This window comes from Dendrobates tinctorius, unplaced genomic scaffold (assembly GCF_039654945.1).
Source record: "Dendrobates tinctorius isolate UK_male_01 unplaced genomic scaffold, ASM3965494v1 ptg000120l, whole genome shotgun sequence".
Lineage (NCBI taxonomy): Eukaryota > Metazoa > Chordata > Amphibia > Anura > Dendrobatidae > Dendrobates > Dendrobates tinctorius.
In genome coordinates, this window is record NW_027361788.1 from 37,822,154 (window position 1) to 37,846,873 (window position 24,720).

Genomic DNA, 24,720 nt, shown 5'->3' on the forward strand with positions numbered 1-24,720 from the left:
GACATGGGTGGCAGATATCGCTGCTGTGCAGTGTCATGGGTGTCAGGTATTGCCACTGTACAATGTCATGGGTGGAAGGTAGCACCCTTGTGCAATATTGTGGGTGGAAGGGAATGTCTCTGTGCTATGTCATGTGTGGCAGGGAATGGCAATGTGCTATGTCATGGGTGGCAGGGAATGGCAATGTGCAATGCCATGGGTGGCAGGTAGTACTGCTGTGCGTGGTCATGGGTGTCAGGGAGCACCACAGTGTAATGTGATGGGAGGCAGGGAACAGCATTGTGCAATGTCATGGGTGGCAGGTAGCACTGCTGTTCAATGTCATGGGTGGTAGGTATAGCCACTTTGCAATGTCATGGGTGGCAGGTAGCACTGCTGTGCAATGTCATGAGTGTCAGGTAGCATCGCTGTGCAATGTCATGGGTGGCAGGAATTTCTGCTGCGTGTGGTCATGGGTGTCAGGGAACAACACTGTGTAATGTCATGGGAGGCAGGGAACAGCACTGTGCAACATATTGGGTGGCAGGTAGCACCGCTATGCAAAGTCAAGGGTGGCAGGCATAGCTATTGAGCATTGTCTTGGTTGGCAGGTTCATCGCTTTGCAATGCCATGGGTGTCAGGTAGCATCACTGTGCAATGCTTTTGAAGCAGTGTTGGGCATAGTAAGGTCTACAATTAAAGCACAATGTTGATTTCCATTGCTAAATGGAGAAAATTACATCACTTATTCTAAAAAATCATAGCATAAACATGTCAACAATAAGTAAAAATGTACTATTTGATTTCTGACAAGTACAGTTGACTTGGGCTTGGTAAAAATGTTTAGTCATTCCCTGGAAATTCTGATTCTTTCTTCTCACAGCAAGGATTTGGTAATATTGATGGAGAATATTGGCTGGGACTTGAAAATATCTACTGGCTAACAAATCAAGCCAACTACAAGCTACTTATCACCTTGGAGGACTGGCATGGGCGCAAGGTGTTTGCAGAATATGCAAGCTTTCGCCTTGAACCAGAAAGTGAATTTTACAAGCTTCGTTTGGGACGGTACAACGGCAATGCTGGAGACTCCTTCACATGGCACAATGGCAAGCAGTTCACTACCCTGGATAGAGACCACGATGTATATACAGGTAAAAACCTTGTGTTGCTTTATAACAGGGGCAGGGAACCTTTTTTCTGCCAAGGGCCATTTGGAATTTTATAATAACGTTAGGGGGCCGTATAAAATTATTAACTTAAACATTAGCCATCTGTGCATTTTAGGGCAGTCATTCATTCATACACTAGTCACAAACATGTGCAAGGAGATCCTAAAAGAAGATGACCCCTTTAATCCACCTAACCATAGCTCATTTCTCACTATGAGCAATTTAGGATTAGTGCACAGAAAGCAAGGACCCCAATGGCCATACCCCCACATTAACCATGCTCCTCTCTTACCTTGTCACCTATACTGCTGGGCTCAGTATGGACGAGGTCTGGGCTAGCGGTGTGACTGACAACCAGCCCATAGCCTGCTGCATCATCTTCAGCCCCAGGAGAGCAGCTCAGAGGGTGCCTGATGTCATGGAGGGACTTCTGGCAGATGAAGGCAAGGACTTAGGAGTACTCGAGCGCCTGACATGATGACTGGAGTGGAACTTCAGCACCAGGACGCCATTGCCACAAAGACTGTAGCTAACAGGATGTTCACCAGAAAGGTGGAAAAATGGGGGCAGGGGGTGAAGGTTACACAATATTAATGAGGTGGAGAAAAGCTGACATATTGCCTGCAGCCCATGGGGCAGCTCAATGGTACTTCTCAGGCGTTGGCTGCCCCTTCATCATTGCCACTCCTGCCTCAGAGCTGAGAGTCCACAGCGTAAACACTGGCATCCAGCTGTGGGGCGCCCCCTAATAATGGATGTAGGCCTGGGTGAGCAGTGCAGTGCCACTTCCACCTTCTCACAGACTCCTTTAATTCTTCAGAGGTTCACGCGGCATTGTGTCCTTCTCACAGACTCCTCCTTTTTCGCTTTCTCTCTGTTTTTTCTTCCATTCCAGTTTTATCACCCTGAAACTATTCGTGACTATGAGGAAGTTGACCCTCAGCCATGACTCAGGAAGTGTGGCTGAAGGTTAACTTTCTCCTAGTCACGAATAGTGGAAGGGTGATAAAACCGGGATGGAAGAAAAAAAGAGAGAGAAATCGAAAAAGAAGGAGTCTGTGAGAAGGACACAATGCCGCGTGAACCTCTGAAGAATTAAAGGGCCAGCGGCCAAATGGCATTCCCCACCCCTGCTTTATGAGCTCAAATTTAATTAAATGAGATTTGTGCTTAGTTGAGTGTTTAAGAAAGGAGACCGAAGAGCTGGAAAACTATCTCAATGGGAGCTAGTTGGCGAAATTGAAACTGAACAGGATCAAACAGCATGGAGTATCTTTTAATGCATGCAGAGGAAAAGCAGTAAAGAAAACAACAACTTTTAATGAAAGCCAATCATAAAAATGTTATATATAGATCATACAGAACATCAAATGCACTAAAATAGAATAGATGTATTAATTTTACCTATTTTTGTTTCTAGGCAACTGTGCCCACTATCAGAAAGGTGGATGGTGGTACAATGCCTGTGCTCACTCCAACCTCAACGGAGTCTGGTATAGGGGAGGACATTACCGTAGCCGCTATCAAGATGGGGTATATTGGGCCGAGTTTCGAGGTGGTTCATACTCATTAAAGAAGGTTGTAATGATGATCAGGCCCAACCCCAACACCTTCCATTGAAATTGGTATCCTATATAAAAAAAAAACACCAAAAACATAAAAACTCGTTCCGTTACTGGAAACTGTACTGTAGTCATTTCCCTTGCAGAAAGTGTTGGCGATCTGAATTACTGAACTCTCACCAGTACTGTATGTCTTTCTATTCAATGTCATGATGACCTCTTTCTTATACAGAATTGCAAAAGAAGAAGCATTTGTAAGTCTTATCAAACAATTTGTGAACACCAAAAACAAGTTTTTTTTCACCTGGGATTTCACAAACAATTTTCATTTTTTTTTGTTCTATTATTCTCAATCAAAACAAACTCTTAAAAAACAACAGCAATAAAAGTACAGCTATAAACGACACATATGTAGACCATAGCTTAGGATAGTCTACAGTACTATGTACTGAGATACATCTTGTATTATCTTTTTGGATTATTACGACACAGGAAGAAGCCTCCAATGAAATTTCTATAGCAATGAATGTAGATTGCCAAACTAATTTTCTTCTCAGTATGTTGCTTTATTTTACCCACTATAGCAAAGAGGATATACTGTAATAAACCTTATGTTAGGGCTATAATGGGGTATCCATCATAGAAGTGGGAAGCTATCCTTACACTCCTATTACTTTTAAGACACCCAGTAATATCAGTCCAATCATGGGCTCACAATGTACTGTATCTGTGTAAACTGCTCTATTTTGTGACCTCTACGACATTTACTCTTCATCAGGGATCTACATGTTTTGTTATAACCAAACAACCTACCTGTACAGTAGAAAACTATGTAAATATATATTTTTGCAGTAGTAAAAAAACAAAACATATGCAACACCCACAAAACCTGCTCAGTTGTCATTCTGAAAAGTTTCACCCTACAACACTTATATTGCGGTATCCAAATTTGCAGGCAAACGATGGGTGCCATCGACATATTTAATCGTATTTGAAGAACTATGGATAATTGTATGGTTTTTTTTCTATTAAAGTTCAAATCAATAAACACATTTGTCTAAATATCCAACAGCATCATATTTATTCAAAACCAAGAAAGATACCAATGACATCATGATTTATGCCGAAGTGAATTAACAGTTGCAATAGAAAATGGTTTTGATTTCTGAGGGTTTGCATTTATAACTAGATATAAGCAGACAGTCCATCTATAGCAAAACTGTTCGCATATAGCAAAACAGTCCAATTTCACATGAGCGCATTTTTTGTGACTATTTTGTCAGATCAGTTATGGATTTAAGGGCTTATATTAATAGTTTCATAGGAATCTATGAAGATTGTTAGCTCATGTCATTAGATTCATGGTAAGGTTTGGATTTGCAGAAATGCACCTTCACGATTCACTTGAGAAATTTTATAAAATGAGGTTAAAAAAGTGAGTTTATAATAAGTATAAGAGCCACATACAGTTTCACACTTAGTGATGCAGAAAAATCCAATGGTCAGATGGACATTTTACAGGTGCAATTGTACAGTGCCGGCAAAAAAATCCTTTACACGTAAAATCTGCAACATGGAGGACTGTGGGGAGGCTGGGAGAGGAGCCAGCATTATAAATCACAAGACTCTAAAGGGCCTGTCACAATAAGCGATATCGCTAGCAATATTGCTATAACGTCACTGTTTTTTGTGACGTTATATCGATATTGCTAACGATATCGCTATGTCTGATACTTATCTCCGACCGCTCCCCCGCTGGTTATCGCTGATCGCGCGAGAACGTCCTGGACTGTTTCTCGTCGTCAGCTTCCTGCTGTGGAGACAAGCGACGATCGTGGACGCAGGCGGGAGGACGTCAGGATCGCCTCGTCTGACAGGTAAGTAGCGACCCCCGACCCCTGCGATGTCGCTGGTGAGATTTGCCTGAGTGGCAGCTCACTAGCGACCACTTAGCGATGCACCAGCGATCATGACAGCGTCATATCGCTGGTCGGGATCGCTGGTGCATCGCTAAGTGTGACAGTACCTTTAGCGTGCAGAGAAGCACAGGCGAAGAGCTCAGGGAGTTGGGGGGCCAACAGGGTGAAGACACTGACAACAGATCAGCAGACAAAGCTGAGATACAAAAGAAAACATTGCCACCCGCTCTCCAGACACTAGTCTAAAGACACAGTTGGAAGCTGCAGCAGCTATAACAGAAGGATTGAAGTGCACGGCAGTCCTGTACTTGAGCTGTCCTCTCTGAGACAGTAAGACAACAAACGCTGTGCTATGTGAATAATTGCACATTGGCCTTAAGAGAAATACAGCATCAAACTTAATCCCCTCGAGCTATTAAGCAAAACCCATCTCTAGCTGCATAACAGTCGAGGAATTCTCGTTATATAACTCTCGATATATAATTTTGCTGAAATCTCGTCACACAATTCTTTATATAACCCTTACTGATCGCCCGGACATTTAAAGGGAATCTGTCACCCCTTTTTTGAGATTTCATATAATGATATCATTCAATTGTGTGTCACATAAGGATTCTCTTAGTACTTTTGCTGCCCCCTGACCCCGCACCTTTCATGCATAAATACCTTTTTTATATCGGTTCAGATGTATGTAAACTGCCACGGTCCAGTCCGATGGGCGGGGCTTATTCAACTGCTCCCCCCCTCCCTGTCTTGCCCTACACAAGAAGAAATGCGTAGAGCAAGACAGGGAGGGGGGAGCAGGTGAATAAGCCCCGCCCAGCGGACCGGACAGCAGCAGTTTAAATACATCTGTACCGATATAAAAAAGGTATTTATGCATGAAAGGTGCGGGGTCAGCAGGGGGAAGCAAAAGTACTAAGAGAATCCTTATGTGACACACAATTGAATGATATCATTATATCTCAAAAAAGGGGTGACAGAATCCCTTTAAAAGGCAGGTGTCTGTTAAGTAAAACTTGACTCTCAGGGCCTTCGGGAGGCGAAGCTTGAAGATTGCCGCATTTTAATAGAGCTCCCTGACGGCAGAATTGAATCCGCTGTCATCACACCGCAGCACTGAGCGGGCAGCAGGGATAAGGCCCGGGCAAGGTTCCCCTGATAGCGGGACCAGCTCTCCGGGAATCCCGGAGGTCCTAGGCACAGGCAGCACTGACATCCACACGAAACGTGGATTCCAATACGTGGGGAACACGCTGGAGTGCTCCCCACTGCATCACCGGATTGCAAGGTAACCGGGGCAGTTACATGTGAGGCAGATATTCAATAGCGACGCCACTGCCAAACCTACACAAGCTCATCAGGTCTCTTTTTCCCTATGGAAAATTTCATAGCCAAATCTGGAAAATCCAATAGACCCTCAACTAGGCACCAGGATACTACCTCCCCACCTAAGATGACCGCTGATGCAGAAAGGGAGGATACACAATCTATTGCTCAGGCCATTACGGATATTTTAATGCCAAAAATAGACTCTCGTCTGGTGGCATTTCAGTCAACTTTGGATGCTATCGCCGCTCAGGTTAACACCCAAGGGGCACGCAAAACAGCAGCAGAACAAAGAATGTCAGATCAGGAGGACATAGTTACAGAGCTCTCCGGGAAGCTAGAACGGAGGGATAAAGATGTCACATTTCTTCTGGATAAAGTCGAGGATCTAGAAAACAGATCTCGTCGTAATAATCTGAAGCTTGTTGGTCTCCCCGAATCGATCAAAACGCCTGATTTGGTGGGGATAGTGTCAGAATGGTTCCCAAAGGCACTAAATTTACCACTGCTCTCAGGTGCCCTGAAGATTGAGAGAGTTCATCGCCTGGGCCCTCCTAGGAATGATACGGATTCCAGACCACGTCCGGTAATCTTCAGGGTCCTGGATTTCCAAGATAAAGTCAGATTGCTATCGGCATACAGGAAGAAGCAACCATTATCCTATGAGCATCATAAACTGTTTCTCTTCCAGGATTACTTTGCTGCGGTGGCAGCCAAACGTAAAGCTTTTCATCCCGCATGTGCCATGTTGGTGGATAAAGGTATCCGTTTTGGGCTACAATTCCCTGCAATTCTACACTTTTCTTTGAATGGGAAAAACTGGATCTTTACGGAGCCAGAAAAGGTTTTGCAGCTTCTTCAAGCAGATAGTCAAGCTGCAGTTCAGACCTCAGACAAGACCTGATGAATGCAATTGACGTTTTTCACCACTTTGTCACCTAGCAGGGTGACTTCGCTTTTGTTCACTATTGTTGTCTTTGACGCTTAGTGTTGTGCTTTATTTTGTTGAAATATTAATCTCCTTTCTCCAAACAGGTTCACGCTTATATCTCCTTTGAGCATGGTTCCTTGCAGGGTTAGATTGTTAAGGGTGGGGTGGGTGAGTTCCTACATATGTTCATAGCACCTTTTTGTTGATGTGGCCTCTACGCCCACTCGCTGGGATGGGTGTGGGGTTCATATGCATCTGATATTATTTGGGAAGATTACACCACGTTCTGGTATAGGTTAAATGATAGATAATAGCAATACTTCTTTGTCCACAATGCATTCATTATATTGGTGCTCTTGGAATGTGAATGGCCTAAACACTCCAGTCAACAGGAAAAAGGTTATGCATTAATTACAACACTTTAACTTTCATATAGTTTTTTTACAGGAAACCCATTGGGTGAGGGATAAGCATCCATCTTTATTTAGTAAAAAATACACATTGTGTGCTGAGGCATCATATTCAAAAAAACAGAGGGGGGTGGCGATACTTATCAATAAATGTCTTAATTATGATATTTTGGACACCTGGGAGGACCCAATGTGGAGAATTTTAATAGTCAATATAAAAATAGGAGTTTGCTATAATTTGGTAAATATTTACGCACGTAATGGTCCAGACTCGCAGTTCCAAACCCAGTTGCTCTCTAAATTGGCGGGTTGGGACACAACCAATCTGATAATTGGGTGGGATTTTAATGAGGCACATGATATATCTATGAATAGATCAGGATCACACAGTCATGGAGCTACAATACATGAAGGTCTCATCCAGAGGCTGATGGACCACTTGGGGCTTACAGATGTATGGAGGTGGCAGCATCCAACTGATAAGGATTTCTCGCACTACTCTCATGTTCATAACACTCATGCAAGATTAGACTATTGGTTATTGGGATTATCTATGGTGGCCCTTGTTCTGTCGACAGATATCTTGGATATTCAGATATCTGACCACGCCCCGGTGGTTTTCAAATCTAGATTGGTAATTCCAGCATGTAAGGAGAAGAGATGGAAATTCCCCTCTTATTTATATTCGTCCGATGATTTTAAGGCCTATTTGCAGATGTCGTGTAATACATACAAAGAGGACAATAGGGAGCATTGTACTGACCCTCATTTATTTTGGGCTGCCTCTAAGGCAGTTTTAAGGGGACAAGTAATCTCTTATGTTGGGAATAAAAGTAAAAAATTATTAGAGGCCACATTGGCAGCTCAGGAAGAATTGACCCAGGCATATAAAAATTTTAAACGTTCTAATACCCCCACAAATAAACAGAAATTCACAGAGGCCAAAGAGGCAGCTGAAAACATTGAGCACGAGAGAGCGCTGTATAGTCTAGACTATCAAAAACACAAATATTTTAAATGGGGAAACAGGCCGGGGAGGTTACTGGCCTCTCTCACTAAACCTTTCAGACAAGCAACTAGGATTACCAGGATTCGTAACCAAAATGGCATAGCCATAACGGATAATGAACAAATAATAGAGGAATTCAGACAATTTTTTGGGTCTTTGTATGTAGATGGGGGAGAGGAGATTTCAGAGGCATCAGGTTTCTTCGGGGATGGGGTGGCTCCTGGTATTACGGAGGACCAGAGAAACTTGCTTAATTCACCTATTACCATTACGGAGGTCCTGTCAGCCATCTCTACTCTTAAGATTTCTAAGGCACCGGGTCCAGACGGGTTTAGAGGAGAATATTATAAAATCTTAGGCCCATGGGTAGGTCCACATCTAGTTGAGTTATTTAATGGAATTATGGAAAAAGGTTATATTCCAGACAGATTTATTGAGGCTTGTATCATTATGCTTCCTAAGCCTGGGAAGGATCCACTGCAAGTGGAGGGATACCGCCCAATCTCACTGGTCAGTGCAGATTTTAAACTCTTGACAAAAATATTGGCAACCAGGGTTCAGCAAATTATTCTTGAGTTAATTTCACCACATATCAGATGGGGTTTGTACATGGAAAATCGATAACCTATAATATAAGAACAGCGATAGGCACTATATCTAGTTGTAGAGTCAATAAAGGCAGGAGAAGCATAGTGGTGGGTCTTGACGCAGATAAGGCCTTTGATAGAGTTTCCTGGAATTATTTATATAAGCTGTTAGAGGTCAGAGGGTTTGGGTCATGCTTCTGCAATGCTATTAAATTATTATATAGGGACCCCACATCTAGACTTTTTATAAACAACACTTTATCGGAGCCCTTTGCCATTCAGAGGGGTACGAGGCAGGGATGCCCATTATTGTTTAACTTGGCATTAGATCCCTTGTTGAGAACTCTTCAAACTATGCCGGATTTCCATGGGATTCCTACAGGGAGCACGGAAACAAAATTATTGGCTTTTGCAGATGATATTTTACTATTTATTGCCAACCCAACACAAGCTACCCCAACCATAATATCAACAGTTGAAGAATTTGGACATCTTACTGGCTTTAAAATTAATTATAATAAGTCAGAAGCATTAGCGATATTCAGGGCGGGCAAAATAGATGAGAGCTGGTTCTCCTTTCAATGGAGGAGTGAGTCTATTGGATATCTGGGCATTAGACTCCCAGCGGATGCACATAAATTTTATTGCCTTAATTATAGACCATTATTAATAAGGTTACTAGCCTCCTCAACTCCTGGAAACATTTCATTTTGTCTTTTACTGGGAAATGTCACTTAATTAAAATGATAATTTTTCCTAAATTATATTTATTTCAAACATTACCAATTCTGTTATCAAAATCAGACATTAACCTTTTGAATAGGACATTTCGACAGTTTATATGGGGAGTGGGGGTCGTTCACGTATTGGGTTATGTAAATTACAACTCCCAAGATCTGAGGGAGGCATTAACTTCCCCAATATTGTCCGATATAACATAGCGGACAATTTACGATATGTAATAGATTGGATGCGGGGGACATCCCACTCAGCCAATACTCACCTAGAGGGCCAGATTTACCCACATATTTCATTAATGGCCTTGTTACATCTGACTAATGAGGAACTCCCTGATGAAATTAGAGATGATCCAATATTGTTGCAAACTATTCTGTCTTGGAGAAGAGGGAGGAAATTGTGTAATTTGAATGGTAGACTGTCACCTTTCCAGCCTTTTCTGGGTAACCCATTGTTTTTGAAAGGTAATCCGCCAAAAATTTATAAAACTATGGTGCAACAAAAATGCGTTTTTGGGGTGGATCTATTAGACCATAGTTTCTCTATGATCATTTTTGACGAGGCAGTATCCCGTTATCCCATATTTGAAGGACGGCCGTTCGTATTCCTACAAGCATGCAGTCTGGTTCTTAGGTTTATAGTTAGCAAGCGGAGTGAGGGTTTAGGCGATAAATTGGATATCCTTCTCAGAAAGGGCAGGGCTCACTTGGTGTCAACTAGTACCATATATTCCACTCTGCGGAAGGAATGGTCTTGGGAGGAAGGTCTGGAGGTGGGAGATATATTAGAAGCTACTGAGACACAAAGGAAAGTTATTCCATATAATAGTTATACAGATATGGCCATATTATTGCTACATAGGGCTTACATTACCCTGTACATCCAATCTAGAATGTCTCCCACAAATTCATATCAATGTGTAAAATGTGGTCTACATAATACTGATATTTTCCATCATATGTGGGTTTGTCCAAAAATTCAAAAGTTATGGCGTAATATCCACTCTGAGTTGCAACAATTGAGTGGTTTTGAGTTCCCTCTTACCCCAGAATGGGCTATTTTTAATATCCTAGAGGAGACCCAAAGAGTATTTCCAAAGCACACCAAAGCCATGTTAGTGATTTGGGCCTCAGCAGTAAGGAAAAGTATATTACATCAATGGTTACACTCAAACGTTCCATCAAAATCGTTAATATTGACAACAATTAATTTTTTTGTTTAAAAAGGACTGGTTGGAAACCTTGACCAACAAAGAAAAATTAACAGAGAAGTTCTTCACCAGATGGTCGTTTTTTGTTCCATCCTTGGATACAGAATCTAGGAACAGACTTAGGAAGCAATTTGAGAGCACCAGATGGTACTTGCTACAAAGCATCAGTGGACACGCTCCAATTTAAGGAATCCTTTCAAATGATGACGATTGTAGGAAGGGGAAGGGGGGGAAGGAAAAGGTGGGATTTTGGCTTAATGTCATAAATATACTGTAACTGTCTGTACCTTTTCCCTGCTGTTAAATTAATAAAAATAGTTTAAAAAAAAATCTGCATCATGAGTTCACTTCTTAAAAGTGCACACAATGGGAAGATAATCAAAAACTATCCAATAGCAAAACTGGCTCAGTAAAATGTCAATAATAATTAATACTAATTAATGACAAAATACTAATTGTAATAAAATATCCACAATAAAACACCTGAATGCTAAGATTTTGTGATTTCGTTGAACATGTAAAGATTTTTTCTCCGGGCGCTGTGCACCTGCCTTATGGAAAAAAGTCTTAGTATGAATTTGGGTCTTAGGGCACGACCTGAACGCTTACATCTGCAATGAGGCTAAGTTATGCATCCTTAAGGCTGAGGATACATAGTGACATTGGCCTTGACACAGGCCATTCTGCCAAAGGTCGTTGTATGTCTCCGCTGTTGTGAGTTCATTTTCCCCTTCACCACTGAGGTCTGATGAACTCCCTCTTCTGGTGAAGGAAAGTAGTGAGGCTGATTACCAAGCACCTGGGCAGGATGATGATGACTGGGTGACAGGAATTACTGACTGGATATAAGGCAGCCGACGCCCTTCTGCCTTGCTGGTGATCTCTCTGAGCGATTCTAGGAGACCAGTCTGATTCCTGCTCCTCAAAAGCTAAGTTTTCTGCTCTACTTTTTGCATTTGCGTTTTGGTTTTGTTTTGCATTGTTTTCCTTGTTTTCTGCCATTCCCCGCTGGGGTGAGCTAAATTCCTTTTTGCTCTGTCTTCAGAAAATACCTGAATACTGATATAGTCTTTTTGAAGCCTAGCGTCTTCAGGGCTTTTTTCCCTATCAGCTGTTGGCTCTTGTTTTGATAGGGTTTTGGCGGATTACAGACAGCAGCTTTTCTATCCTGTCCTATGTAGTTAGCTTGGGCCCCATCATTTGCTCAGCCTATCTTTCTATCTGTGAGTGTTTTTTCATCTTGCTTCACCGTCATTATATGTTGGGGGCTGCCTATTGCTTTGGGGTCTGCTCTGGGGAAGTTTAGATTTCCCTTTCTGTCTTTAGGCTATGTAGTTCTCCGGCTGTGATCGAGGGGACTAGGGCACCGTAGGAACCCCCCATGGCTACTGCTAGTTGTTGTTGATAGGTTCAGGGGTCTGTAATCCGATAGCTGCCAACTTCTCTGGTTTTCTGGACTTAGCTAGTATTTCTGTTTTTGCCTCCTACGGTGACTCATTCATAACAGAATCACCAGCCATACCGCAGATCCTAGGGTACTCAATAGCAGGAAAGAATTGTGTAAAAAAAAAAAAGTGTGTATATTTTTTCCTCTATATCTCTGAGGCCGTAGGGGGAATTTTTTTTTTCTCTCAATGGAGATAAAGCAATTGTCTGATCGTGTGGAGCAGCTCGCTGCGGAAGTGCGGGGAATTTCCGCCTACCTTGCTCATTCACATGCTGCTGAACCAAAGATCCCTACTCCTGATGTGTTTTTTGGGGATCGGTCTAAATTTTTGAATTTCAAAAATAATTGTAAATTATTTTTGCCTTGAAGGCTAACTCGTCAGGGAGCTCCGTGCAGCAGGTTAAAATTGTCATCTCTTTGCTGCGTGGTGATCCCCAGGATTGGGCGTTTTCTTTGAAACCAGATGATCCTATTCTGACTAATGTGAACGCATTTTTTCAAGCCTTGGGGTTGTTGTATGACGAACCTAATGCTATTGATCAGGCTGAAAAGACCCTGTTGGCATTGAGCCAGGGTCGAGATTCTGCAGAATTGTACTGTCAAAAATTCCGAAAGTGGGCGGTCCTTACTACCTGGAATGATAATGCCTTGGCAGCTCTCTTTCGGAAGGGTTTGTCAGAAGCCGTAAAAGATACTATGGTGGGATTTCCTGTTCCCTCTGGTCTTGACGATTCTATGTCATTAGCCATCAGGGCCAGACTGGGACTAAAATTCAGCCCTGGCATTTGAAGTTACACAGGCCCACTAGTCACATGGTGACTATATAATATGTTTGTACACTTGTAGGTTACAAGATGTGAGAGGAGATTAACACGACTATATAACATGTAGTCAGAGCTGCACCCAGTATTTCAGCTCAGTCCTATTTATTGCTTTTAGGTACAGTACTCCTCCCAAAGCTCTGTCCCCTTTTGTATGCATGGTGACAGAATTCCTGGCAGAACTGCTATCCATTGGGCAACCAGACCCCCTGGTCATAGCTGCCCCTATCATACCTCCCAACTTTTGAGGAAGGGAAAGAGGGACAAAGACTGCGGCAAATTTTAGGCCACGCCCGGCCACACCCATTCAGCAACTAGTCAACACCCATGTCCACGCCTAATTGCACCCATTTAGCACTGCTAATCATACTGACTTGTACTGAGGGCACAGTGGCTTGCATTATGGGCACACTGACTGGCACTAAGGAAGAGAGAAAACAGAGAGAGAGAGAAAAAAGAAAAAAGAGAAAGAAAGAAAGAAAGAAAGAAAGAGGGGAAAGAAAGAAAGAAAGAAAGAAAGAAAGAAAAGAGAGAGACAGAGAAAGAACAGAGAGAGAAAGAAAGAGGGGAAAGAAAGAAAGAACAGAGAGAGACAGAGAAAGAATAGAGAGAAAGAAAGAAAGTAAAGAAAGAACAGAGAAAGAAAGAGAGGAAAGAAAAAGAAAGAAAGAGGGGAAAGAAAGAACAGAGAGAGAGAGAAAGAAAAAGAAAGATTAGAGAGAGAAAGAACAGAGAGAGAGAAAGAAAATGAGGGAAAGACATAACAGAGAATGAGAAAGAAAGAACAGAGAAAGAAAAAGAGAGAAAGAAATAAAGAAAGATTCTATAAAGATACTATAGCAGCCTGGCTCCCATTGTAGTGCCCACCTGAGCCTCCCGATGCAGTACATATCATGATCCGCTCACATGGCCGGCATCCCCGATTCCAAGGCGATCCTGCTGTCTGCGCTGTCAGAGGAGGACACGGTGATGGATCTGAAGCATTCCTGGTTCTGTTACAATCTCCTCAAGAAATTATCTCATTTCTGGTCAGCTTCAAGCACATCACTTCAGGTGGAACGTCATGTGTGTGTTTTAAAATGCTCCTCGGGGCTCCACCGTGTACTCCTGTGTCCGTGGGAAAAGCACGCTTTGTATGCTTCGTACACACGCGGCTCCGCTCCGTACGCTTCGTACACACGCGGCTCCGCTCCGTACACCTCGCACACACGCGGCTCCGCACACCTCGCACACACGCGGCTCCGCTCCGTACACCTCGCACACACGCGGCTCCGCTCCGTACACCTCGCACACACGCGGCTCCGCTCCGTACACCTCGCACACACGCGGCTCCGCTCCGTACACCTCGCACACACGCGGCTCCGCTCCGTACTCCTCGCACACACGCGGCTCCGCTCCGTACACCTCGCACACACGCGGCTCCGCTCCGTACACCTCGCACACACGCGGCTCCGCTCCGTACACCTCGCACACACGCGGCTCCGCGCCGTACACCTCGCACACACGCGGCTCCGCGCCGTACACCTCGCACACACGCGGCTCCGCTCCGTACACCTCGCACACACGCGGCTCCGCTCCGTACACCTCGTACACACGCGGCTCCCCTCCGTACACCTCGTACACACGCGGCTCCGCTCAGTACACCCCATACACATACAGCTCTGCTACATCTACCCTGTAAACCCCTCCTGACCCCACACATACTTATCTCATCCAGCACCATGACAACAGCCAACAGCACCGCAGACACCAAGAGGCAAGGCTGAGCGCACAGGACCTGTGATGAGGTCACAGGAGGGGCGGAGTCAGGGGTCACATGATCAGGGGTCTGGACAAAGGCTCCTGATCATGTGACCCCTGACTCCTCCCCTCCTGTGACCTCATCACAGGTCCTTCGAACAGAGAAGGCAAGCGACACTGAGTGGCTGCGGGGGGGTGTCTCATGCTACGGCGAGGATGGGGTGCGTGGTAGCTTATCTCCCTGCAGTGCGGGAGGAACTTGGAAACTATCACCGCCGTGCCGCAGAGAGCCGGCGGCAGGAGCAACAGTGGCCGCAGCAGCTGGCAAGCGGCCAGATGATCGGGCGCTGCCACCCGCGGCCCACATGACAGCGGCCCAGCGGGAAAATGCCCGGTTGGTTATATTGCCAATCCGGGCCTGTTAGCCATTCAGGTTGATCGGCGCTTACGTAAACGCAGGACTGCACGAGAGGTGTTGCCACCTGTTGAGCAAATGTCTGAACCTATGCAATGTGATAGAGTTTTGTGGATTCGGTAGCAGCTCTGAACCTGATGGACTTGGATTTTGCTAAATGTTGTGGATTTCCTATGACACCTCTGCGGACGCCTATCCCTTTGAGGGGGATTGATGCTACTCCTTTGGCGAAAAATAAACCTCAGTTTTGGACCCAGGTGGTAATGCGGGTCGCCCCAGACCATCAAGAAAATTGCAGATTTTTGGTGTTGCATAATTTGCATGATACCATTGTTCTGGGGTTTCCCTGGTTGCAAATTCATAATCCAGTTTTGGATTGGAAATCTGTGTCTGTGGTGAGTTGGGGTTGTCGGTGTGCCCTTAGTGAGGCTCCGGTTTTTTCCACCTCTCCTCAGTCGCATGATGTTCCTGACTATTTGGCGGATTTTTATGATGTATTTAGTGAGAATGAGTCTGCGTCTTTGCCTCCTCATAGGTGTTATGACTGTGCAATTGAACTGAGCCCAGGGTGTAAATTTCCCAAGGGTCGGCTCTTCAATTTATCTGTACCCGAGCACGAGGCTATGCGATCCTATATTAAGGAGGCGTTGGAGAAGGGTCATATTAGACCATCCTCTTCACCCTTAGGTGCTGGGTTTTTTTTCGTGGCCAAAAACGATGGTTCTTTAAGGCCTTGTATTGATTATCGTGCCCTCAACAAAATTACTATTAAATATCAGTATCCGTTACCCCTGATTTCGGATCTATTCTCCAGAGTTAAAAGGTGCTTGCTGGTTTACCAAGCTTGACCTCAGGGGGGCGAATAATCTTATCCGCATTAAGCATGGGGATGAATGGAAGATGGCGTTTAATACTCCGGAGGGACATTTTGAGTACCTGGTGATGCCTTTTGGGCTCACTAATGCCCCTTCTGTCTTCCAGTGCTTCATGAACGATATTTTCCGAGACTTTGTGGATAAATTGTTGATTATCTATCTGGATGATATTTTGATCTTCTCCAAGGATTGGGATTCTCATGTGGAACATGTTCGGACTGTGTTCCGGATCTTGAGGGAGAATTCCCTGTATGTCAAAGGATCGAAATGCCTTTTTGGGGTACAGAGGATTTCTTTTTTGGGAATTATTTTGTCTCCGTCAACTATTGAAATGGACCCGGCCAAGGTACAGGCCATTTATGATTGGGTTCAGCCCACTTCTTTGAAGGCCCTACAGAAGTTTTTGGGTTTTGCTAATTTTTATCGGAAATTTATAGCAAAATTTTCTAGTATTGCCAAGCCATTGACTGATCTGACTAAGAAGTGCTAAGTGCTGATGTGTTGAATTGGTCTCCGGAGGCTGTTTCTTCCTTTCAGGAGCTGAAGCGAAGATTCACTTCTGCCCCGGTTTTGCGGCAACCTGATGTCTCACTCCCGTTCCAGGTAGAGGTGGACGCTTCTGAGATTGGTGCAGGAGCTGTTTTGTCCCAAAAGGATCCTGTAACATCTAAAATGAATCCCTGTGCTTTCTTTTCCCGAAAGTTCTCTCCATCTGAACGTAACTATGATGTAGGGAATCGGGAACTGTTAGCCATGAAATGGGCATTTGAGGAGTGGAGACATTGGTTGGAGGGAGCTAAACATCAAGTCGTGGTCCTCACTGACCATAAGAATTTGATTTACCTGGAGTCGGCCAAACACTTGAACCCTAGACAGGCTAGGTGGGCCTTGTTTTTTACACGTTTTGATTTTGCAGTCTCTTTTCTTCCTGGCACTAAGAATGTCAAGGCTGACGCTCTCTAGGAGCTTCTTTGCTGATTCTCCTGTGGTGACCAAGCCTGCTACCATCTTAGGCGAAGGGGTAGTTCTTTCTGCCTTCTCGCCCGATTTGAGACGTGCTCTGGAAGAGTTCCAGGAGGACAAACCTGAGCGTTGTCCCAGTGGAAAGTTGTATGTTCCTGACCAGTGGAAGAAGAGAGTGATGTCTGAAGTTCATTGCTCTGCATTGGCTGGTCATCCAGGTATTTTTGGTACTAGAGATCTGGTGAGTCGGTCTTTTTGGTGGCCCGCCTTGTCTCGTGATGTCAGGAATTTTGTGCAGTCCTGTGGGACTTGCTCCCGGTATAAACCTTGTTCTCGCTCTAGTGGGTTGTAGATGCCTTTGCCGGTTCCCAGGAGGCCATGGACCTATATTTCAATGGATTTAATCTCTGATATGCCTGTCTCTCAAAGGATGACTGTTATTTGGGTGATTTGTGATAGGTTCTCTAAGATGGTTCATCTTGTACCACTCCCTAAGTTGCCATCTTCCTCTGAGTTGGTGCCCCTGTTTTTGCAACAGGTGGTTCGCTTGCATGGGATTCCTGAGAACATACATTGTATCTGACAGAGGAGTTCAGTTTGTGTCTAGATTTTGGAGGACTTTCTGTTCCAAGCTGGGAATTCAGTTGTCCTTCTCCTCTGCTTTTCACCCTCAGACCAATGGGCAGACGGAGAGAACAAACCAGACCTTGGAGTCCTATTTGAGATGTTTTATTTCCGCTGATCAGGATGATTGGGTTTCATTTTTGCCCTTGGCCGAATTTGCTTTAAATAATAGAGCTAGTTCTGCCACTTTGATGTCACCTTTTTTTTTTGTAACTTTGGGTTTCATCCTCGATTTTCTTCAGGGCAGGTAGAGCCTTCTGCCTGCCCAGGTGTTGACACTGTGGTGGAGAGAATGCACCAGATCTGGGACCAAGTGGTGGATAAGTTATCTCTCTCCCAGGAAAAGGCCCAGCGGTTTTCCAACCGACATAGGACCATTGGTCCCCAGTTTAAGGTTGGTGATATGGTTTGGTTATCATCAAAAAATATCGCTATGAAGGTGGCTTCTCCTAAGTTTAAGCCTAGATTTATTGGACCTTACAAGATTTTGGAGATTATTAATCCGGTCTCTTTTCGTTTGGCTCTTCCTGTTACATTTAAAATCCATACTGTGTTTCATAAGTCCTTGTTGAAGAGGTTTGTTGAACCAGTAGTTCCTGGGGTGGCACCTCCGGACCCTGTATTGGTTGAAGGTAACATGGAATATGAGGTAGAGAAGATACTGGATTCCCGTCTGGCTAGACGGAGACTTCAGTATTTGGTTAAGTGGAAGGGTCATGGTCAGGAGGATAATTCCTGGGTCTCTGCCTCTGATATTCATGCCAAAAGATTGGTGCGTGCCTTTCATCGGGCTCACCCTGATCGCCCTGGTGGCGTGGATGAGGGTTTGGTGACCCCTCCTCAAGGGGGAGGTACTGTTGTGAGTTCATTTTCCGCTTTACCATTGAGGTCTGATGAACTCCCTCTTCTGGTGAAGGAAGGTAGTGAGGCTGATTACCAAGCACCTGGGCAGGATGATGATGACTGGGTGACAGGAATTACTGACTGGATATAAGGCAGCCGACGCCCTTCTACCTTGCTGGTGATCTCTCTGAGGGATTCTAGACCAGTCTGATTCCTGCTCCTCAAAAGCTAAGTTTTCTGCTCTACTTTTTGCGTTTGTGTTTTGGTTTTGTTTTGCATTGTTTTCCTTGTTTTCTGCCATTCCCTGCTGGGGTGAGCTGAATTCCTTTTTGCTCTGTCTTCAGAAAATACCTGAGTACTGATATAGTCTTTTTGAAGCCTAGCGTCTTCAGGGCTTTTTTCCCTATCAGCTGTTGGCTCTTGTTTTGATAGGGTTTTGGCGGATTACAGACAGCAGCTTTTCTATCCTGTCCTATGTAGTTAGCTTGGGCCCCATCATTTGCTCAGCCTATCTTTCTATCTGTGTGAGTGTTTTTTCATCTTGCTTCACCGTCATTATCTGTTGGGGGCTGCCTAATGCTTTGGGGTCTGCTCTGGGGCAGTTTAGATTTCCCTTTCTGTCTTTAGGCTATGTAGTTCTCCGGCTGTGATCGAGGGGTCTAGGGCACCGTAGGAACCCCCCACGGCTACTGCTAGTTGTTGTTGATAGGTTCAGGGGTCTGCAATCCGATAGCTGCCAACTTCTCTGGTTTTCTGGACTTAGCTAGTATTTCTGTTTTTGCCTCCTACGGTGACTCATTCATAACACTCCGCTATATCACAGCACAGTGCAAGCAAATGCAACCCACAAGATATCTCATTCACAAGAAGCAAATTGCTACATAATTCAACTGGATATGGCATTTTGCAACTTCCCTAGAGCCCCAGTCTAATAAAGGGGCGCAAATGCATCTGAAATATGCTAGCGTGAAACTGGATAAAATATCACATCTAAAAAAAAAGAAAATTAAAGGGTTTAAGATTCTAAATTCCTCAAATAAGTAAATCTTAATAAAAGGGGTCTCCTAGATGTCCCCTCTTATTTTTTTGCTAAGTCACCCAAGTCCTATGTTGTCACGGGTTTACCACGACAGAGAGCAGAACAAAAAGACCTCAGCGTCTGATTTCTCCTACTCCTGCGCTGATTAGGAGCACTTCACCTTTAAATTAAACGGTGAAGGTTTCTTTTGGCAGTGCAAGGGCTAATCTGCTCAGTTGAGAGCTCCTTTCCTCCATTAAGGCTCAGCTGTTCACTGTTAGCCACTCCCACCTCCTATACATTTTGTGCCCTCAGCACTCATTGAGGTTGTTGGCTGTTATTTGAGAAGACGTTTGTTGCATTTTTCTGTGACTGCTGATACATTTTGGGTGTGTGATAATTCCTTTTCTTCTACTTTGGTTTTACCCCATCCTCCATTCTCCAGTGTATACCTCTGTTGCTTGTGTGAGTCTAATTGTATGATTGGTATTTTCTTTTATCCCTGTACGTATTACCTTGTTAGTCTGGTTGGTGTATTACGGTACTCTACTATTCCCCTCTTCCCTGAGTGGGGGAAGAATACAGACTGAGGGCAGATTCAGGAGCTAAGGCAAGGTACGTGGCCCTGGCGTCTTCACCATCAGAAATAACCCAGAGAACAGGGTGAGGTAGGGCGCACCTAGCGTTAGGGACAGGAGGAAAGGATCCCCTGGTCTCAGGAAACCCGACAACAAAGTCGTGACATATGTCATGCGAATAGAAGCTTAATTTTACGCAAAGCCAACAAGATGAGCGTGTTGCCACCCCTGGAGAAAAGCAGACAATTTTTTTAATCGTTGTTCTAGGCATGAAATTACACATTACAATTCTATAAACTAAAACATCAAGTTACATTTCCCTGCTATAACTCCACAATTGTCTATACAGCAGTAAGTGAGGTTAAAAAATAACTTTTAATATGTAACTTAAAAGCTCCAAAACGATAATGTCACCAATAGTGATTAAAAGGATGCCAATAAATGGGTAATCCCTAAGAAGAGATGGGAACACCCAAACGCATCAATCAGGATATAAAACGTTGCTAATGTATCATATCAGGCAACAATTTATAAACAGGATACAGCATTTAACAGTTAGCACACAATGCCATAACCAAATGCATATATGTCTATTGTGTTTGGCTAAACCAAAAGAGGTTTATAGCCACAAAATACTAGAAGGTGAGATAAATAAAATAGGAACGATCTCACCGGTTTTTGTAGACGGCCAGGAGTCTCCAGGGATACTCTGTGTACACACAGGGAGGTAGCGATAGGAAGACAATACTCTGTCAAATCCCTCAAAAACTAACCATCATCTGATCCCCAGACTCCTGCCCTTACAAGGGCAGTCCACAGCTCACCCTATATTGCACATGCCCTGCACTTTCCCTTAGAAGAGCGTCCCAACACGTTTCTTCCAAGTAAATCTTCAGGGGACTAACTTGTTGCAAAGTGCCATAGTGCTAAAGCTCAAAACATGGATCCTTCCACTATAAATGCTGTCTGCAGAGAGTGAAGGACAAAGGGCATATTTATATGGTAAACCATCAACACCTGATGCCACAATCAAACACACACTCCCATATATGATTAATCAAAACATCGGTCATTAGGCGGTTCAGCATCTGTGGAACGCACGCCGAGGTCGGCGCTAACTCCGCCCATACCAGCCTCACAGGAATCAGGCAAATCAGAAAGTAGAAAAAATGCCCCACTTCCGGTTGGACCACCAAGATGGAGGAGTGTACACAGAGTATCCCTGGAGACTCCTGGCCGTCTGCAAAAACCGGTGAGATCGTTCCTATTTTATATATCTCACCTTCTAGTATTTTGTGGCTATAAACCTCTTTTGGTTTAGCCAAACACAATAGACATATATGCATTTGGTTATGGCATTGTGTGCTAACTGTTAAATGCTGTATCCTGTTTATAAATTGTTGCCTGATATGATACATTAGCAACGTTTTATATCCTGATTGATGCGTTTGGGTGTTCCCATCTGTTCTTAGGGATTACCCATTTATTGGCATCCTTTTAATCACTATTGGTGACATTATCGTTTTGGAGCTTTTAAGTTACATATTAAAAGTTATTTTTTAACCTCACTTACTGCTGTATAGACATATAAGTTTTGGGGTGAGATATATGTGTCATTTTTGACCAAAAATTGGCATTTTCTGCTATATTTCTTGTTTATTGTTATAGTGATATGGCAGGTTTCCTATCGGTGGGTTTAAATACTGAAAATTGGTTATCAGAGGCTAAGGAGGTTTTCTCTGAGAACACATTTACCCAAAAGAAATATCTTCCTACATTTAATGTTGCTTTTAAGGAACTTCAGCAGGTGTATAGGGATCAAATCACTTCCTGGTGGGAAGTTCAAAGCCTTGAAAGTTATCTCAAGGCTAAGATTGTTCCTCGCGGTCTGAGAATCAATTTAACCGCTGGGAACAGGCATAAAAACCCAGCTTTTGTACATAAATGGGAACGAGAGGCCACTGAGAGCTCCTTACGCTTCATGCAATTATTATTAGATGAAGAAAAGGTTACCCTTGGGTTGTTGAATGACAAATTAAGGGAACATATTGAGGTCACTAAGAAATTTTCTACTGAAACAGATTTTGGGGTAAAGGAGACTAAACTTCAGACACATATTGAACAATTCCAGTTTCATCTCAAAGAGAGAAAACATAAGCAATATTTGCGAGATGTCCAAGATTTCAAAGACAATAAAGCCTATTTAGTTTTGACCCCACGTATGAGTGCCCCTGATAGAGATACGGAACTCTCCTCTACGGATACTGATTTTTCTGAATCCGAGAGCAGGAATCGCTCACTGAGAGGGAGAAATAGAGGGCGGGGCAGGGGTAGAGGCTCACGAGGATCGTCTGATAGGTCTGAAAATACACCTAGTGGTCATTTTTTGGATCAAGTTTATGCACTCAGAAACAGACCACCACAAATCAAGAAGTGATTAATCCTGTAGCGAATGATTTATCCCGTACCCAGGACATTCAAATTATTAACCTCTCAGAAAGGAGCATTGATTATGCTGAGAGATCTGTTCTGAGTAAGGGTCTTTCATTTGTTCCTAATACGGATTTTGATTTATTTAGGTCAGTTAAGGATCTTAACCTATTCTTACGTAACGTTAGGTGGAAAAAGTTTTTTCAAAAACAAGATTCTCGTATGAGCTCAGAATTGGGTATCCCTGAAGATATGTTATCTGATGTTAGATTACTCAATTCTCTCTCTGAGATTAATCCCAATACTTTGGGTCAGGGACCCTTTACGGGGTTGAGAAATAGAAGCACAAAAATGCCTCCACCAACTGGTGATTTATCTGCAATTGATGTGTTCTCTAATCTAGTAATTCAGGATTTGATTAAACTTTCACATGATCATTTTTATTGCCACTTTAACTGTTCTAAGGAGGAAATGAATGCAATTGCGAGTCTAGAACGGGATGACAGCATTGTGATTAAACCCTCTGATAAGGGTGGCAATGTTGTCATCCTGGGGGTAGATCATTATCAACAGATGTGTGATATTATCCTTTCTGACAGTGAGACTTATGAAGTTCTGGCACATAACCCTATGAATGTTTATCGAGAAGAACTGCGACAGATTCTATCAGAGGCTTTGAGCAAAAAGATCATTAATAAGACTGAATTTGAATTCTTATTCCCTGAGCATCCAGTCACTGCCACCTTCTATTGCCTGCCCAAAATTCACAAGGGGCTCAGCCCTCTTAAGGGTAGGCCAATTGTATCAGGAGTTGGCAGTCTCTGTCAGAATGTAGGGATTTATCTGGATCAGATTTTGTCCCCTTTTGTTTCTTCGTTACAGTCTTTTGTTAAGGACACACCGGACCTCCTCCGTCGCTTAGAGGGGCTTATTGTAGACCCCAAAGCTTCTCTGGCAAGTATAGATGTTGAGGCGTTGTATTCATCTATTCCGCATGTACATGGTTTGCAAGCGGTTAGATATTTCTTGAATACCAGAGGTTGTCAATTCCAGGAACATAATCTTTTTATACTGGAGCTCCTTCGGTTTTGTTTAACCAGAAACTTCTTTGTCTTCAACAACAGGGTCTACCACCAGCTGAGGGGGACCGCTATGGGGAGCCCTTGTGCACCGGCTTATGCGAATCTCCTCCTCGGCTGGTGGGAAGAGACTCTGGTTTTTGGTGGTGAATTAGATGAAGCCTCTTCTATGTGCCGTGTCCCTGAGTTATGGACACGGTACATAGATGATATATTCATTGTGTGGGGTGGCTCAGCTGATGAATTTGATGAATTCATGGCTGGTCTCAAACACAATGATATGGGCCTGTTTTTACCGCCGTTTTTGAGACAACAAGATTGCCGTTCCTTGATATCCTGATTGAAAAAAATGAGAAAGGAGAGGTGGGGACATCAACGTATAGAAAACCCACCTCTACTAATTCCCTATTACACTGGGGGAGTCATCACCCCCAGCATTTAAAGAAAGCTATCCCTAAGGGACAATATCTCAGAATTCGGAGGAACTGCTCTGACATGTCGACGTTTGAGTCCCAAGCTAAGGACTTAAGGGATAGATTCCTTGATAGGGGCTATCCCAAAAAGGTGTTAAAACAGGCCTATCAAGGAGCAAAAAGTCATATGCGCTCTGAACTATTGAACACTAATAACAAGAAACCTATGGAGAATGATACCCTTAGATTTATCACAACTTATGATAATGGTGCAATCCCTGTGAGGAATATTATCAAGAAACATTGGTCGATCTTACAGATGGACAGTGATCTCTGCCCCTACTTGAGTGATTCCCCTATGATCACATATAGAAAAGCACGGTCGTTGAATGACAGACTAGTGCACAGCCATTTTTCCACCCCTGTGAATAGAACATGGCTCCACAGTGATGTCACAGGTTGTTTTAGATGTGGTCATTGTGTGGCTTGTTCACACATTGGGGCAAGTAAGAATTTTGTGAGTAATGTGACTGGGAAAAATTATCCTATTAAATATTTCATGAATTGTAGCACCAAGGGTGTCATTTATAAGGTTACTTGTAAATGCGGATTGGAATATGTCGGCAA

The 24,720-nt window shown here is 43.6% G+C and overlaps 2 protein-coding genes across 11 annotated transcripts in view; one reads left to right on the plus strand and one right to left on the minus strand.

The window, feature by feature from the left end:
- ANGPTL2 (angiopoietin like 2) overlaps nt 1–3,783 on the plus strand; it is a 57,029-nt gene extending 53,246 nt beyond the window's left edge. For both annotated transcript variants that reach the window (XM_073541179.1, XM_073541178.1), the window contains exons 4-5: nt 864–1,134; nt 2,573–3,783. In XM_073541179.1, the coding sequence (XP_073397280.1) occupies nt 864–1,134; nt 2,573–2,772 (471 nt within the window). In that variant the 3' untranslated portion in view covers nt 2,773–3,783. The remainder of the gene's footprint in view (nt 1–863; nt 1,135–2,572) is intronic.
- Nucleotides 1–24,720, minus strand: part of RALGPS1 (Ral GEF with PH domain and SH3 binding motif 1) — a 1,264,350-nt gene that overhangs the window by 645,366 nt on the left and 594,264 nt on the right. The gene's annotated exons all lie outside the window — the stretch shown is intronic.